This window comes from Symphalangus syndactylus, chromosome 19 (assembly GCF_028878055.3).
Source record: "Symphalangus syndactylus isolate Jambi chromosome 19, NHGRI_mSymSyn1-v2.1_pri, whole genome shotgun sequence".
Taxonomy (NCBI): Eukaryota; Metazoa; Chordata; class Mammalia; order Primates; family Hylobatidae; genus Symphalangus; species Symphalangus syndactylus.
This window is the reverse complement of record NC_072434.2, coordinates 79,869,823-79,886,419: the sequence shown is the minus strand read 5'-3', so window position 1 is coordinate 79,886,419 and position 16,597 is coordinate 79,869,823. Positions and strand designations below refer to the sequence as shown.

Sequence of the window (16,597 nt, the reverse complement as noted above, 5' to 3'; positions counted from 1 at the left end):
AACAAACAACATGCTGATTCTCCAGGACACTGCTGACAGCTCTGAGCAACCCAACAGCCAGCACTCCCAAACCCATTTACCGCCACATCTGTCCTTTTTTTGAGATGGAGTCTCGCTCTTGTCGCCCAGGCTGCAGTGCAATGGCGTGATCTCGGCTCACTGTAACCTCTGCCTCCCAGGTTCAAGTGATTCTCCTGCCTCAGCTTCCCAAGTAGTTGGGATTACAGGCGCCCACCACCATGCCTGGCTAATTTTTGTACTTTAGTAGAGATGGGGTTTCACCACGTTGGCCAGGCTGGTCTCGAACTCCTGACCTTAGGTGATCCACCCGCCTTGGCCTCCCAAAGTGCTGGAATTACAGGCGTGAGCCACCACACCTGGCCCCCCACTTTTTTTTTTTTTTTTTTGAGACAGAGTCCTGCTCTGTCACCCAGGCTAGAGTGCAGTGGTGTGATCTCGGCTCACTGCAATCTCTGCCTTCTGGGTTCAGGCGATTCTCCTGCCTCAGCCTCCTCCTGAGTAGCTGGGATTAGAGGCGCCCGTAACTATACCCAGTTAATTTTTTGTATTTTTAGTACAGACAGTGTTTCACCATGTTGGCCAGGCTGGTCTTGAACTCCTGACCTCAGGTGATCCACCCACCTTGGCCTCCCAGAGTGCTGGGATTACAGGCATGAGCCACTGCACACGGCCCGATTACCAATCTTCTGAAATAGTTTAGGAATAGGCCAGGCAGAATGCAGAATGCTCTGACACTTCTGTGGCACTGGCTCCTCAGCAAACTCTTTTCTGCATCCACTTCTATTCCCCTCACTCCAGCTGCCTACTTCTGAAAATGACCTCATATTTGCAACACGCTGGGGTCAACGGAGGAGGCTGCTCAGGGGCAGAGACTGGATGTTGCAGCTACCACAGGTCCCAACAGACTCCCAGACTGTTTCCCCCAAGGGAATTGAACCCTCAGACACAGACAGAGAGAGTTCTGATCTAATTTCCTTCACTGCACTGTCGGGGCATTTTGCCAAAGACAGCTACTTCACCTGGCATCTCTTCATTCAGAAAAAAACTAATCAAAACTGATATTTTTTGCAAAAGTTATTATGTAGAGATCAGACAGACTTAATGAATTGGGAAAAGACCTTTTAAAGTTAGAGAAAGTCTATTTGGTTTCCATGGGAAATTTCTTTCTTTTTTTTGAGACAGAGTCTCACTCTGTTACCCAGGCTGGAGTGCAATGGCATGACCTCACTCACTGCAACCTCCGCCTCCCGGGTTCAAGAAATTCTCCCTGCCTCAGCCTCCCAAGTAGCTGGGATTACAGGCATGCACCACCATGCCTGGCTAATTTTTGTATTTTTAGTAGAGATGGAATTTCACCATGTTGGCCAGGTTGGTCTCAAACTCCTGACCTCAGGTGATCCGCCCACCTCTGCCTCCCAAAGTGCTGGGATTACAGGCATGAGCCACTGTGCCCAGCCTCCATAGGAAATTTCTTAATAGAAACAGGGTCTCCCAGGCTGAAGTACAGTGGCATGATCATGGCTCATCACAGCCTCAAACTCCTGGGCTCAAGCAGTCCTCCCACCTCAGCCTCCCGAGTAGCTGAGATAACAGGCACATGCCACCACACCCAGTTTTGTTTTGTTTTGTGTAATTTTTTATAGAGACAAGGTCTCACAATGTTCCCAAGGCTGGTCTCAAACAGTCCTCCAGTCTCAGCCTCCCAAAGTGCTGAGATTACCGGCATGAGCCACCATGCCCATCCTTGAAATTTTCTTTTAACTTACCTCCAACATTTTTGCTTATGGGCAAAAAAGAAATATATGACAAAAATAACACTAATAAGAGAAGGTAAGGAAAAGAGATTCCAAACTTCATAAAGAGCCTCTTTTGGGGTATTATAACAAACTGCATTCAGCTGCATGAAACCAGAACCAGAGTCTTTCCCACTAAAAATAACTGCATTAGGCCAGGTGTGTGGCTCACACCTATAATCTCAGCACTTTGGGAGGCTGAGGCGGGGGAATCACCTGAGGTCCGGAGTTCATGACCAGCCTCGCCAATGTGGCGAAACCCCATCTCTACTAAAAATACAAAAAACAGCCAGACGTGGTGGCGGGCACACATAATCCCAGCTACTCGGGAGGCTGGGGCAGAAGAATCACTTGAACCTGGGAGGCGGAAGTTACAGTGAGCTGAGAGCACGCCACAGCACTCCAGCCTAGGCGACAGAGCAAGACTCCATCTCAAAAAAAAAAAAAAAAGAACTGCATGAGAAAACAGACCAGGGCTGAAGCAGATTCATCTTGGGTTCCCAGTACATAGTCAGCAGCCCAGGTTCCCTCTCCTCTGCTCTCCCAACCTGTACCGGATGGCTTTCTTCACACGTGTAAGACAGCTGCCAAAGCCCTGGGCTTTCCATCCGCTCAAGGCAGGGGAAGGGTAAAAGCAACAGGCAAAAAGCAGAGGCCAACCAAGTGTGCCCCCTTTCTTTTTTTTTTTGAGACGAAGCCTTGCTCTGTCGCCAGGCTGAGTGCACTGGCGCGATCTCAGCTCACTGCAACCTCCGCCTACCGCGTTCAAGCAATTCTCCTGCCTCAGTCTCCTGAGTGGCTGGGACTACAGGCACACGCCACCACACCTGTTTAATTTTTGTATTTTTAGTAGAGACAGGTTTCACCATCTTGGCCAGGATGGTCTCGATCTCCTGACCTCATGATCCACCTGCCTCAGCCTCCCAAAGTGCTAGGATTACAGGCGTGAGCCACTGCGCCCGGCCAAGTGTGCCCCCTTTCAAGGAGCCCGGTCTAGAAACTTCCACCTCAACTGGGGGAAGTCATGCTGGCAAACTTGCAAGCAAAGGGGTCTGGGAAGGTAAATAATTTATCTGGGCCCCAACTACACCAAGCAAAACTGAACTGCATTAGGAAGGAAGTTGTTAAGAATGGACAATGGGTAGGCAATTAGCAGTCTCTGGCACAGGTATCAAATCCAAAGTCAGATTCCAGTAACAAGCTCTCGGTGAAAAGGATACTAGGACATGCTTCGGCAGCTCCTCCTTTTTCACCAGCACAACTTACTGCACAGTTCCGCAGAGAAACTTCTTGCAACCTGCTCAGCTGACTGCATGAAAAACAGAGTTCACATGGATACATAAGCACGTATGCTATCCACTGGCCCTTTAAAAAATTAAACACATTTCAGACATATAAAAGGGTACCAAAAATAATATACAAATACCAGTAACCACCACCCAAATTAAGAAATAAAGCATTACAAAAAAGAAAAAGAGCACTAGAAACATTACAAATGCAACTGAAGTCCTCTGGGGCCCTCTCCAAACACAATTCTCCCTCTACTCCCAGGGGTAACCTTTTTTTTTTTTTTTTTTTTAGCCGGAGTCTCGCTGTGTTGCCCAGGCTTGAGTGCAGTGGCACGATCTAGGCTCACTGCAACCTCTGCCTCCCAGGTTCAGGTGATTCTCCTGCCTCAGCCTCCCCAGTAGCTGGGATTACAGGCACTTGCTACCACGCCTGGCTAATTTCTGTGTTTTTAGTAGAGACAGGGTTTCACCGTGTTGGCCAGACTGGTCTCGAACTCCTGACCTCAAGTGATCCACCCACCTTGGCCTCCCAAAGTGCTGGGATTACAGGCGTGAGCCACTGCACCCAGCCCTCCCCAGGGCCTTATACTACATTTGGTGTTTATTTAATCTTAAGCATTTCTTAATATTTTTACCATATATTTCCATATCCCTAAACAATTACAGCATTTTTTAATATTCTGAAACTTGATATAAATGGTATTCTACTCCGCAGAGCCTTCCGCACCTGACTTTTCCTCAACAGTCTATTGTTCAGTGGTGAGATTTCGCTACGGTGACACATGGAGCTCCAGGACATTCATCTTCACACCTTACAGTGTTTGTTATATGAACAGACCACAAGGAATGTAGATACTCTTCTGCTGACATTTAGATTGTTCCCAATCAAGCAGAAGTACATGCTATGGAGTGCTTCTTGCACTCACATGTAAAAGCCTCCCTAAGGTACTTCCTAGAGAGCACGCCCAGCTTCAGCATGACCAGATACTTCCAGCACCCATTTGTTAAGTGTAGAGAATCTTGTGTTTCCTATTCATGAAAAGAATCTGCATACATAATGTCTAAGAACACAGAATCTGGAACCAGACTACCTGAGTTCAAATCCCAATTCCACCATCTCCTTTGGCTTTGAATTAGCACCTCTGTGCCTCAGACTTCACATCTCTAAAAGGCCACGGTATATGCACAAGTTCACAGCAGCATTATTCCTGGTAGTCAAGAGGTGGAAGCAACCCAAGTGTCCATCAACAAATGAAAGGATAAACAAAACGTGGCACGCATATACAACGCAATATTGTGTGAACTTAAAAAAAAGGAAGAAAATTCTGACATATGCCACAATGTGGATGAACCTTGAGTGCATTATGCTAGGTGAAATAAGCCAGTCACAAAAGAACAAATACATGGCCGCGCACAGTGGCTCACGCTTGTAATCCCAGCACTTTGGGAGGCCAAGGCGGGCAGATCACCTGGGGTCAGGAGTTGGAGACCAGCCTGGCCAACATGGTGAAACCCCGTCTCTACTAAAAAAAATACCACAAATTAGCCTGGCGTAGTGGCGGGCACCTATAATCCCAGCTACTCAGGAGGCTGAGACAGGAGAATCGCTACTCAGGAGGCTGAGACAGGAGACTTGCTTGAACCCGGGAGGGTAGAGGTTGCAGTGAGCCAACATCACACCATTGCGCTACAGCCTGGGCAACAAGAGCGAAACTCTGTCTCAAAAAAAAAATAAAAAAAAAAAAAAGAAAGAAAAACTAGGGTACAAAAGGCAGCAGCAGAATTCAAGGGTAGAGGGTCCCAAACTTTCTCAGGCCACAGGGTCCTTAGGGTTTCCGTAATTTTTTTCATGGTACTTAGGCCAAAATAAATGCCTCACAGTTCCAATTAAGTATGTAGTTAGGGCCAAACAACTTAATCATTACTTATGTCCTGTCAACTCAGTGTCTGCTGGGCACTGCCCAACTTCCCAAACCCTGGAATCAGACTGGATGCCACCAACTCCATTTCCAGTTCCACACTGATTTAAGAGATACTTGCTTTTTTATAAAACAAATATTCCTATTGATGCATGATAGATGTACATAAATACTTGCGTTTTATCGCAGCAACCGCCCAAAAGCCGGCGTTGTAGGCTTATGACATCACCAAAAAGAACTACAGGAATCTCATGAAACAGCCAACTACTTCAAACTGTAGTTTGCACTGTGTCCGACAGATGTCGCTCCTTCCCCCTAAAATTTAAAATAGCCTTCCTTGCCAGGTCAACTTGGCACTAAGCATGAGGACTCAGATCTCAATCCAAGCATCACTCCAGAGCCAAAGCCATCTCCAAGAGAAACCATACATAATGGATTTTTTAATTTGTTTTTGATTCCTTTATTGAGTAAGTCTTTTCTTAGTGGTACGATCTCAAAGCTGGCCAACTGGATTTTACTGAGGAGGTAAGACTGGCTTAAAGTAGAGGTTTCAGCTCCTGACAGCTATCATTAATTGTAGGATCTCATTTGTTATTCACAACAGCACTTATATCTTAGGTTTTATGTTGTAACTGAGGAAACTGAGGCTTAGAAACAATAAGTAGCTATCTCTAACTTCTGTCAGAGCCAAAAGTGCCTTAGCTGGCGTCTGAACCCAGCCTAACTCCAACACTGGCTGCATTCCACCAAGCTGTCTCATAATTTCTGAATTGACTAATCTCCAGCCAACAAACGAGATTGCTCCAAAATCTCTAAAATTTTACCTTTTCAATCAAGAAAGACACTAGCTAATGATTAAATGCAATGATACTCAAGTAGTAGGGTCATTTATAGAAAAATTCATGAGTTACATAGTTGTTCATAAACTAGGGGACGAAAATCCATTTGCAATTTGTTAATATTCTCAGAGCCCATAATATTCTCTGAAAGAGATTAACCAATAAAAAAAAAATGTTTATTTTGGGTAAGAGATATGTAAATATTTGGGGTTTTTTTTTGGTTTGTCTGTCATTTGAGATAAGGTCTCACTATGTCACCTAGGCTGGAGTGCAGTGGTGCAATCATGGCTCACTGCAGCCTTGACCTCCTGGGTTCAGGTGATCTTCCTACCTCAGCTTCCCAAATAGCTGGGACTACAGGCACGCACCACTACACCCAGCTAATTTTGGTATTTATTTATTTATTTTTTGTAGAGACAGGGTTTTGCCACGTTGCCCAGGCTATTTGTATTTTAAATGGGAAAAAATAAAGCAAAGAACTCTAACCCTACGAAGCATGTAGTTCTTTAAATCCAAGTAAATCAGTAGGGTAAACAGTAAAAACTGTTCATGATAGTTATGTATTTTTTTTTTTTTTGAGACAGAGTCTCATTCTGTCACCCAGGCTGGAGTGCAGTGGCACGATCTCAGCTCACTGCAACGTCCACCTCCCAGGTTCAAGCGATTCTCTTGCCTCAGCCTCCCAAGCAGCTGGGACTACAGGCCCGTACCACCACACCCAGCTAACTGTATTTTTAGTAGAGACAGGGTTTCACCATGTTGGCCAGGCTAGTCTCAAATTCCTGGCCTTAAGTGATCTGCCTGCCTCGGCCTCCAAAAGTGCTAAGATTACAAGCATGAGCCACCGCACCCAGCCTGTTTGCGATACTTATATCTAAGTGGTGGCATTAGTTATACTTTTTTGTTCAATTTGTAATTTCTAAATTCTCAACAATAAAGGTATTTTGTTTTATAAAGAACAGTCCATTTGTTCCTTTTTCTAAAACTCTTGATTTATTCTGTGTTTTTTTAATGGGGGCCATGTATGCTAAAGAGTAGATGTACCAAGAAATGTATTTATTTTCCACATTGTCCCCATGGGCACTTTTATTAATAACAACAATAACAAAAGATAGTAAAGAAATTTACTTTGGACAGAACTATAGCTTAATTCTTTTAGAGACTGAAAGAAAATATATTGCAGGCCTCCAAGTGGCCACAAATTTATTCTCACAGTGGCCACCAGGGGTCCTTACTCAGATGCCTCGTCCAGGTCACTCACCACAGTAGTACGCTGCAAGGCCTGGCCAGTTCTTGTGCAGCCATGACTGGGTTTGTGTAAATATTAACATTCTCTCTCTTTGATTCAAGCAGTTCACTGGAATGACTACAAAGCCTCCTTGTACAAAGTCATAATATACAGTTTCAGAGAAAAGAGAATGTTCTCGTGCAGCAGTTTTAAAGTGCATTATTTTAAGGCAGGGTGCAGTGACTCACGCCTGTAATCCCAGTGCTTTGGGAAGCCAAGGATCACTTGAGCCCAAGAGTTCAAGACCAGCCTGGGCAACATAGCAAGATCCTGTCTGTATAAAAATAAAAATACAATACAATACAATAAAATGCATTATTTAGAGCCCATATCCCAAAATTGTGATTCAGCAGATCTGGGATGGGACCAAGGATGCCGCATGTTTCACAGCTCCCCAGGTGATGAAGATGTGCAGCCAGAGGTGAGAACTACTCCCTACTATTAATAGATGGCACCAGCACGCTCCGCGGCATAGGGAACAATTCAGACTGCTGTTTCCATTCCCAACTTACCATCACCATGAAATAGAAAAGAACCCAAAGTCAGCCTTAGTGACTTACTCAACACGAGATAATATGATATGAATACCAATAATGGGCCAATAAATGTTTCAATTGCAAACTGGATAAATCTACCAATCCTGTGCTAACATAAGAATTTTAATTTCCCTAAATAATTCTTGGATTCCTCAGACTTTGATTCAGTTTCTGTGGAACCATACACCAGTTTAGGAGCAAAGTTGTGAGCATCCATATACAGTCATGGGTATTTCAATTCTGAACCTTAATAAAACCATAAAAGTCAGCTCTGCCGTTATAAACTCCACTTACCTTTGCTGTCGCATAATAGAGTCAAAACCGATAGTCTCCACAGGTTTATTTCCAATTGTAACAATTTGCTCTTTTCTATCTTCGTCTGGTCCATCTTCTAACACATAGCGGTTCTTAATTGCAGTAAGAAAGTCTGTTCCAAAATTTACCTTGTTCGGACGAATAAAGGATCCTCCTGTCGGATGCCTGGTAAAGAAGAGCAAATGAAACACAGAAAATATTACCCACCAAGAAAGGCCATAAATACAATTTTCTGAAGGTCTTCAAAAATTTCTACATGCTAAAAAATCAAAATTAGCATAAAAGAGAATATCACATACTAAAATAATATATAATCAGTATGATTGACCATAAAGGGTTATGATCGTATGCAAGCATGTTAAATCCCTCTAAATAAACTAACAAGTAATATGAAACTGACAATTCACATTAGAAAAAACAGAAGTATTAAATCCTTGGGGGTGGCCAAGCACGGTGGCTCACAACTGTAATCCCAGCACTTTGGGAGGGCAAGGCAGGAGGACCACCCGAGGTCAGGAGTTCAAGACCAGCCTGGCCAACATGGCAAAACCCCCATCTCTACTAAAAATACAAAAATTAGCCCGGCATGGTGGTGCACACCTGTAGTCCCAGCTACTAGGGAGGCTAAGGCAGGAGAATTGTTTGAACTCGGGAAGTGGAGGTTGCAGTGACCCAAGATCATGCCACTGCACTCCAGCCTGGGTGACAGAGCAAGACTCCAGCTAAAAAAATAAAAATAAAAAAATAAAAATAAATTGTAGGTAGATTATATACAAAATCTTTTATTTATTTACTTATTTTTTTTTATTTTGGTAACAGAGCGAGACCTTGTCACTTAAAAAAAAAAGAAGAAACTGAACTCTATAAATTGATCAAAATTGTATTATAAACACTATTTCAGCTTACGATCATTACTTTTTTTTTTTTTTTTGAGACAGAATCTCACTCTATTGCCCAGACTGGAGTGCAGTGGTGCGATCTTGACTCACTACAACCTCCACCTCCTGGGTTCAAGCAATTCTCCTGCCTCAGCCTCCCAATTAGCTGGGACTACAGGCATGTGCCACTACACCCAGGCTAATTTTTGTATTTTTAGGAGAGACAGGGTTTCACCATGTTGGCCAGGCTGGTCTTGAACTTCTGACCTTCAGTGATCCTCCCACCTTGACCTCCCAAAGTGCTGGGATTACAGGCGTGAGCCACCACACCTAATTTTTTTTTTTTTTTTTTTAAAGAAAGGGGGTCTCACTCTGTCACCTCAGCGAGAGTACAGTGACACAACCATAACTAACTGCAGCCTCCAATTCCCAGGCCTCAGGCAATGCTCCCTCTTCAGTCTCCCACGTAGCTAGGACTACAGGTACAAGCAACCATGTCCAGCTAACACTTTTTGTATTTTTTTTAAGAGACAACATCTCACTATGTTGCCCAGGCAACAACCATTAACTCTTAAAGAAAGAAATCAGACCTTTTTAGAAGTCACCAGAATTTTGGCCAGGCATGGTGGCTCATGCCTATAATTCCAGCACTTTGGGAGGCTGAAAAGGGCGGATCACCTGAGGTCGGGAGTTCGAGATCAGCCTGACCAACATGGAGAAACCCCATCTCTACTAAAAATCAAAATTAGCCAAGTATGGTGGCGCATGCCTGTAATCCCAGCTATGTGGGAGGCTGAGGCAGGAGAATCACTTAAACCCGGGAGGCGGAGGTTGCGGTGAGCCAAGATCACGCCATTGCACTCCAGCCTGGGCAACAAGAGCAAAATTCCATCTCAAAAAAAAAAAAAAAAGTCACCATAATTGAAAAGGATGAAAACTAATATTTGTGATAAATTTTGTTAACATAAACATACGTACAGTTTTTTCTAAGATGTGGGTTCACAGGGATGATCAGATTCTAAAAGGAACTTGTGATCCCAAAAAGTTAAAACCAATCCCCAACCCGGCAAGAATTGGCCAGGAGGGAATTAGAAACTTAGAGAGTGTGGGCCAGGTGCGGTAGCTCACCCCTATAATCCTAGCATTTTGGGAGGCTGAGGCGGGCAGATCACCTAAAGTTGGGAGTTTGAGACCAGCCTGGTCAACATGGTGAAACCCTGTCTCTATTAAAAATACAAAAATTAGCCGGGCATGGTTGCTTGTGCCTGGAGTTTCACTACTTGGAAGTATGAGGCAAGAGAATCGCTTGAGCCGGGAGGTTAAGGTTGCAATGAGCTGAGATCACATCATTGCACTCTAGCCTGGGCAATAGATGGAAACAAGAGGAGGGAAGGAGAAGGGAAGGAGAGGGGATGGGAGGGGAGGGAAAGGGGAGGGGAAGGGGAGGGGAGGGGAAGGGGAAGGGAAGGGGGGGAGGGGAAGGGGAACAGAAGGGGAGGGGAAGGGAAGGGGAGTGGAAGGGAAGGGGAGTGGAAGGGAAGGGAAGGGAAGGGAAGGGAAGGGGAGGGAAGGGGAGGGAAGGGGGAGGGGAGTGGGAGGGGAGGGATGGGGGAGGGGAGCGGGAGGGGAGGGAAGGGGGAGGGGAGGGGGAGGGGAGGAGAAGGGGAGGGGAGGGAAGGGGGAGGGGAAAGGGAGGGGAGGGAAGGGGGAGGGGAGGGGAAGGGGAGGGGAAGGGAACGGGAGGGGGGAGGGGAGCAGGGGAAGGGGAGGGGAGGGAAGGGGGAGGGGAGGGGAATGGGAGGGGAGGGGAAGGGGAGGGGAGGGGGGAGGGGATGAGAGGGGGAGGGGAGGAGAGGGGAAGGGGAGGGGGAGGGGAGGGGAGAGGAGAGGGAGGGGAGGGGAAGGGGAGGGGAAGGGGAGGGGAAGGGGGAGGGGATGAGAGGGGGAGGGGAGGAGAGGGGAAGGGGAGGGGGAGGGGGAGGGGAGGGGAGAGGAGAGGGAGGGGAAGGGGAGGGGAGGGGAGGGAAGGGGAAGGGGAGGGGAAGGGGAGGGGAGGGAAGGGGAAGGGGAGGGGAAGGGGAGGGGAGGGAAGGGGAGGGGAAGGGGAGGGGAGGGAAGGGGAAGGGAGGGGAAGGGGATAGGAGGGGAGGGGAGGGGAGGGGAGGGGAAGAGAAGGGGAGGGGAGGGGAGGGGAGGGGAGGGGAGGGGAGGGGAGGGGAGGGAAGGGAAACTTGGAGAGTGTGGTGTCCTGGAAGCCAATGAAGAAAGTCAACAACCATGTCCAATGCTAAAACCAGGTCAGGTAAGGTGACAGCTGAGGCCTGGCCACTGAATCCAGCAACATGACATAACCTTTCCTATGAGCAGTCTGGGTGGGGCAATAGGGCAAAGCCCAGCGGGGGTGAGTTCCAAAGACTGGGAGGCAAGTGAGCACAGCCTACCCTTGTCCTGAAGAGGCACAGGGGTCAAAGGAGGGAGACTGCTTAAGACAGGAGAAAATATCCACCTTGTATGTTGATGAAATTAATTCAGTGGAATGGGGGAAGCTGATTATGCAGGAAATTAAATTCTCTTTTGTAGCAAAATTAAGTCCCATATCTCTCTCATGGCTTATACACACACATCAGTGGTTTGTTTCTGTAAGTTAAACGTATCTCTTCAGTTACAAGCCTAGTTTACTGGCTGCTCTGCCTATGGAGTAGCCATTCTTTATTCCTTTACTTTCTTAATAAACTTGCTTTCACTTTACTCTATGGATTCCCCTCAAATTCTTTCCTTTGCAAGATCCTAGAACCCTCTCTTGGGGTCTAGATCAGGACCCCTTTCCGGTAACATCTTTCTGGCAAACCACAGAAAGGAGGATACTGAGGAGACCCACCCCCCAACCCAAAGGAAATAGTCTGCAGCACTGACTGGGTGACCTTGGGACACAATTGGAGAAACTGGTTATTTTACCAAGGCTTTAACTGGGATGGTGTGCGTTCCTTTAAGGAATCAAACTTGACTTAAAGAGCCAATAAAAGCCACTTGGGGAAACTGGCCTCATTCCTTGTCTACACAGTTTCTGACCTGTGTCCCACAGGCCTATGGAAGACAAGTGAATGATCCCACTTATTCCTGTGAACCAACCAGTGATCTCTGGCTGCTGCTCAGAAGAAACAAGAGTGATGGGTAATGTTATTCTAATTCTGGGCACATACTGGAATTGGCTAGTGACTCCTTATTAGCTTGATTTCAACAATTGCCCAGTTCATGGAAAACTTTCTAATTTAGTTTACTAGGGATAATTTTACTTTATTTTGCTGTTGTGGAATATATTGCTGTGATTATACTCTTTGTGTAGAAATGCAGGATAAGCTTACTAAATGTTTTCTTAAACTGAAAACTTACTAATCTTCCAGATATCACCTTTTGTCAGAACTCAAGAGTTACGAATGGCTTTCGCCATACCAACGCTTTCGAACTGAGCTCCTCTCTACCCCGAATGCAAGAGACCCAACAGCTAGGCAGGAATATCATCACCCCTGTTCAGCATAAAGAAGTTACAGAAGGTGGATCTTCATCCCTCTGCAGCCCTTAGGATTAAGAGTTCTCTTGTAAAAGGGAGGGGGGAAATATGTCAGAGACGTTTGAACCAGAGCAACTCCATCTTGAACAGGGGCTGGGTAAAATAAGGCTGAGACCTACCAGGCTGCATTCCAGACTGTTAGGCATTCTAAGTCTCAGGATGAAATAGGAGGTCGGTACAAGATACAGGTCATTAAAGACCTTGCTGATGAAACAGCATGCAGTAAAGAAGCCGGCTAAAACCCACCAAAACCAAGATGGAGATGAGAGTGACCTCTGGTCATCCTCACTGCTACACTCCAACCAGCGCCATGACAGTTTACAAATGCCATGGCAACGTCAGGAAATTACCCTACAAGGTCTTAAAAGGGGGGGCATGAATAATCCACCCCTTGCTTAGCATATACTCAAGAAATAACCATAAAAATGGGCACCCAGCAGTCCTCAGGACTGTTCTGCCTATGGAATAGCCATTCGTTATTCCTTTATTATTTTTTTGGAGATGGAGTCTCACTCTGTTGCCCAGGCTGGAGTGCAGTGGGGTGATCTTGGCTCACTGCAACCTCAGCCTCCCGGGTTGAAGCAATTCTCCTGCCTCAGCCTCCTGAGTAGCTGGGATTACCAGCGTGCAACACCATGCCGGATAATTTTTGTTTTGTTTTGTTTTTGTTTTTGTTTTTTTGAGACAGAGGCTCACTCTGTCACCCAGGCTGGAGTGCAGTGGCACGATCTCGGGTCACTGCAATCTCCGCCCCCCAGGTTCATGCCATTCTCCTGCCTCAGCCTCCCAAGTAGCTGGAACTACAGGTGCCCGCCACCACGCCTGGCTAATTTTTTGTATTTTTAGTACAGGTGGGGTTTCACCATGTTAGATAGGATGGTCTCGATCTCCTGACCTCATGATCCACCTGCCTCAGCCTCCCAAAGTGCTGGGATTACAGGCGTGAGCCACCACACCCAGCCTAATTTTTGTATTTTTACTAGAGAAAAGGTCTCACCATATTGGCCTGGCTGGTCTCGAACTCTTGACCTCAGGTTATCTACCTGCCTTGGCCTCCCAAAGTGCTGGAATTACAAGCGTGAGTCACTACGCCTGGCCCCTTTACTTTCTTAATAAACTTGCTTTCTCCTAAAAAATGCTAGTTAACATACATGTTCTTAAAATCAGGGGTGGGGATGGGGGAACAGGGATGGAGGCAATACAAACACAAACCAGGGTTCAACTCCTGGCTGCATTACTTACTAGCTATGTGACCTCAGGCAGGTGAATTTATACCTCAACCTAAATTACCTCATCTATAAAGCCCTCTCAAATGAGGTTATTTATAAAGATTAAATAAGCCATCTACTTTATTACCTGGCACAAGCACTAACTACCCTTTATGTACAGTTACTGCATCTGATATAATACTACTAAAAATAAACTGGCCAGGTGTGGCAGCTCACTTCAGGAAGCCAAGGCTGGAGGATCCCTTGAGGCCAGGAGTTTGAGACCAGCCTGGGCAACACAGCGAGACCCCATCTCTACAAAAAAAATTTAAACATTAGCCAGCCATGGTGGTGTGCACCTATAGTCCCAGCTACTCAGGAGGCTGAGGCAAGAAGATCATTTGAGTCTAGGAGTTCACGGCTCCAGTGAGCTAGGATTGCACAATGCCACTCCAGTCTGGGCAACACAGTGAGACCCTGTCTCAGATAAAAAAAAAAAAAAAAAAAAAAAAAAAAAAAAAACTCAGGCCTATAATCCCAGCACTTTGGGAGGCCAAGGTGGGTGGATCACTTGAGGTCAGGAGTTCAAGACCAGACTGGCCATCATGGTGAAACCCCGTCTCTACTAAAAACACAAAAAATTGGCCGGGCATGGTGGCAGGTGCCTGTAATCCCAGTTACTCGGGAGGCTGAGGCAGGAGAATCACTCGAACCCGGGAGGCAGAGGTTGTGGTGAGCGAGATTGCACCACTGCACTCCAGCCTGGGCAACAAAAGTGAAACTACGTCTAAAACAAACAAACAAAAAAACCCACATATTTTGAAATACTGAGATAACTCAAATGCCATACTCTCTAAACCTAACCAATGGCTCTCAAACTTGTTCAGACAAGCTCCTGACCATATCTATACCATCAATAATGACACAATTTCATCATACGAAGTATGTAAATTTACTAGCAGAAAATATAAATATATACAAGATAAAGTCACATAAATCTCCAGTATAAAGTTGTTACCTGTTTCAATTACCTATTGCTGCATAAAAACTCCCCAAAGCACAGTGGCTTAAAACATTCAGGTGATACTTGGAACAGTTCTGTGGGTCAGCTTTGCTGAGCTTTGTTGTTCTGATTCATGTGTTGTCAGCTGTGTTCACCCATGTGACTGCATTCAGTTGGGAGCTGGCTGAGGCTGAACCATCCAAGATGGCTCAACTCAGATTATCGGCACCTGGGTGAAGGTAGCTGGAATGGCTAGGGTCTGGCTGGACCCCTGTTCCCAACAAGGTTAGACTTCTCAGGTGATAACTGGTTTCCAAGAGAGTGAAAACAGAACCTGCAAGGCCTCTTAAAGGCTAATCCTAGAACTACTGATACAACATCATTGCACTTATTTACCAGAGCATGTCATGGGCCAGCTTAGACTCAGAGAAAGAGGAAATAGACTCCACCTCTTCATGGGAGAAGCGGCATGCATGAATAAGGATGGGAAGCATTACTGGCAGTCATCTTTGGTGACAATATACCACACCTACCCCTCCCCACCAAAAAACGGATGCCACATTGGGCAAGCTTAGATGTGTCCATCTAGCCACCCAGGCCCAGCAGTTTCACCTCCATGAACAGGACAAGGCTAAGTTCAGGGGAAGGCAAGGGACACCCTCTGCCCCATGCTAACATGGGCTCAAAGGAGGGTGACCTGGCCTAGGTGAGGTAAAGAGCAAGATCTTAGCATCCCCCACCATAGAACTTGCCATCTGGATTCACACAGGCCACATGTGCACAGCAAAGACAACCACACCTGAACTCCTTCAAGTCACAGATTTCAAAGTGGGGAGGAACAAAACAAATGATTATTTTTAAATTTGTGAGCAAAAACTTCCAACATGTACGGTATGCAGCAATAGCTGAGACAGATGAGGAAGGTGGATTGTTACTTTCACTAACCTCTTTTCAAAATTCAACATTATCTTTACTCATAAATTCAGGCAACAAACTAGAGTAAGATTTACAGCATTTTGTCACCAATGGAAATCAAAGATATTTTCCTATTACTTTACACTTGTGGCAGATATTTTTTAAAAGATCACTTATTCTCATGATTGCTTCAAAATTCAGTAGTTATTAGACCCACTGGTAGATCTTATCATTTAATGTTACTTAATAAAGACATATATTACTGTATCAATTTTTCCCATGCATATTCTCCTACGTATATATCAATTTTTAAAAAATATTTTGATTACTATATTTCAATGTAACTATTTCCTTTGTAATATATTTATTTCCTGCTTTTAAAAGTATTATTTTATGCCTGCCAAAAGGATCCATAGCACAACAAAAGTCCCTGATCTTGAGTATATTCTGAAAAGACGTAGAATCTGAGCTGGGTCTTTAAGGATGAATAGGAGTTTGGTGAAAAAAAAAAAAAGCAGCTATACTTTTGTCCCACCATAGGCATCAAACAGGATCCTACATAAAAATACCTACAAAAACAAAAAATAGCAGAGCAAAAGCAGTGCTACTGAAAATAAAACATTTATGAAAGCTGTAACATTTTAAATAAGATTTTATGGTTTAAACAGAGGTGTGTTTTCTGAAGGAAATTACAAAGATCACTTCTAGGTGATCTCTTTTTTTTATTTACATTTTTGGTAGAGATGGGGTCTCACTATGTTGACCAGGCTGGTCTCAAACTCCTGGCCCAAGTGATCCTTCCGCCTAGGCCTCCCATAGTGCTGGGATTACAGGCTTAAGCCACTGTGCCCGGCCTCCTTTAATTTTCTAATATGGCAACATGCAAATAGATCTTGTGTTTACTATCAATTAATTATTAATATTAAACACTTTATGTGTAAGAAGGTGAAATAAATCCTCAGGCATGTTACTAGGTGTTAGAAAAATAGCTCCAGACAATTTGTATTTGTTTGCTTATGCACCTG

At 45.2% G+C, this 16,597-nt stretch overlaps 1 protein-coding gene across 4 annotated transcripts in view; it reads right to left on the bottom strand.

Moving 5' to 3' along the window:
- TBCE (tubulin folding cofactor E) overlaps positions 1 to 16,597 on the bottom strand; it is a 75,681-nt gene that overhangs the window by 25,919 nt on the left and 33,165 nt on the right. For 3 of the 4 annotated variants that reach the window (XM_063613443.1, XM_055233943.2, XM_063613444.1), the window contains 2 exons: positions 7,980 to 8,165; positions 3,035 to 3,123 (listed from right to left, as the gene is read on the bottom strand). In XM_063613443.1, coding sequence (XP_063469513.1) covers positions 3,035 to 3,123; positions 7,980 to 8,165 — 275 coding nt within the window. Of the gene's footprint in view, positions 1 to 3,034; positions 3,180 to 7,979; positions 8,166 to 16,597 lie in introns of all 4 variants that reach the window. The other variant, XM_063613445.1, reaches the window with a different exon arrangement.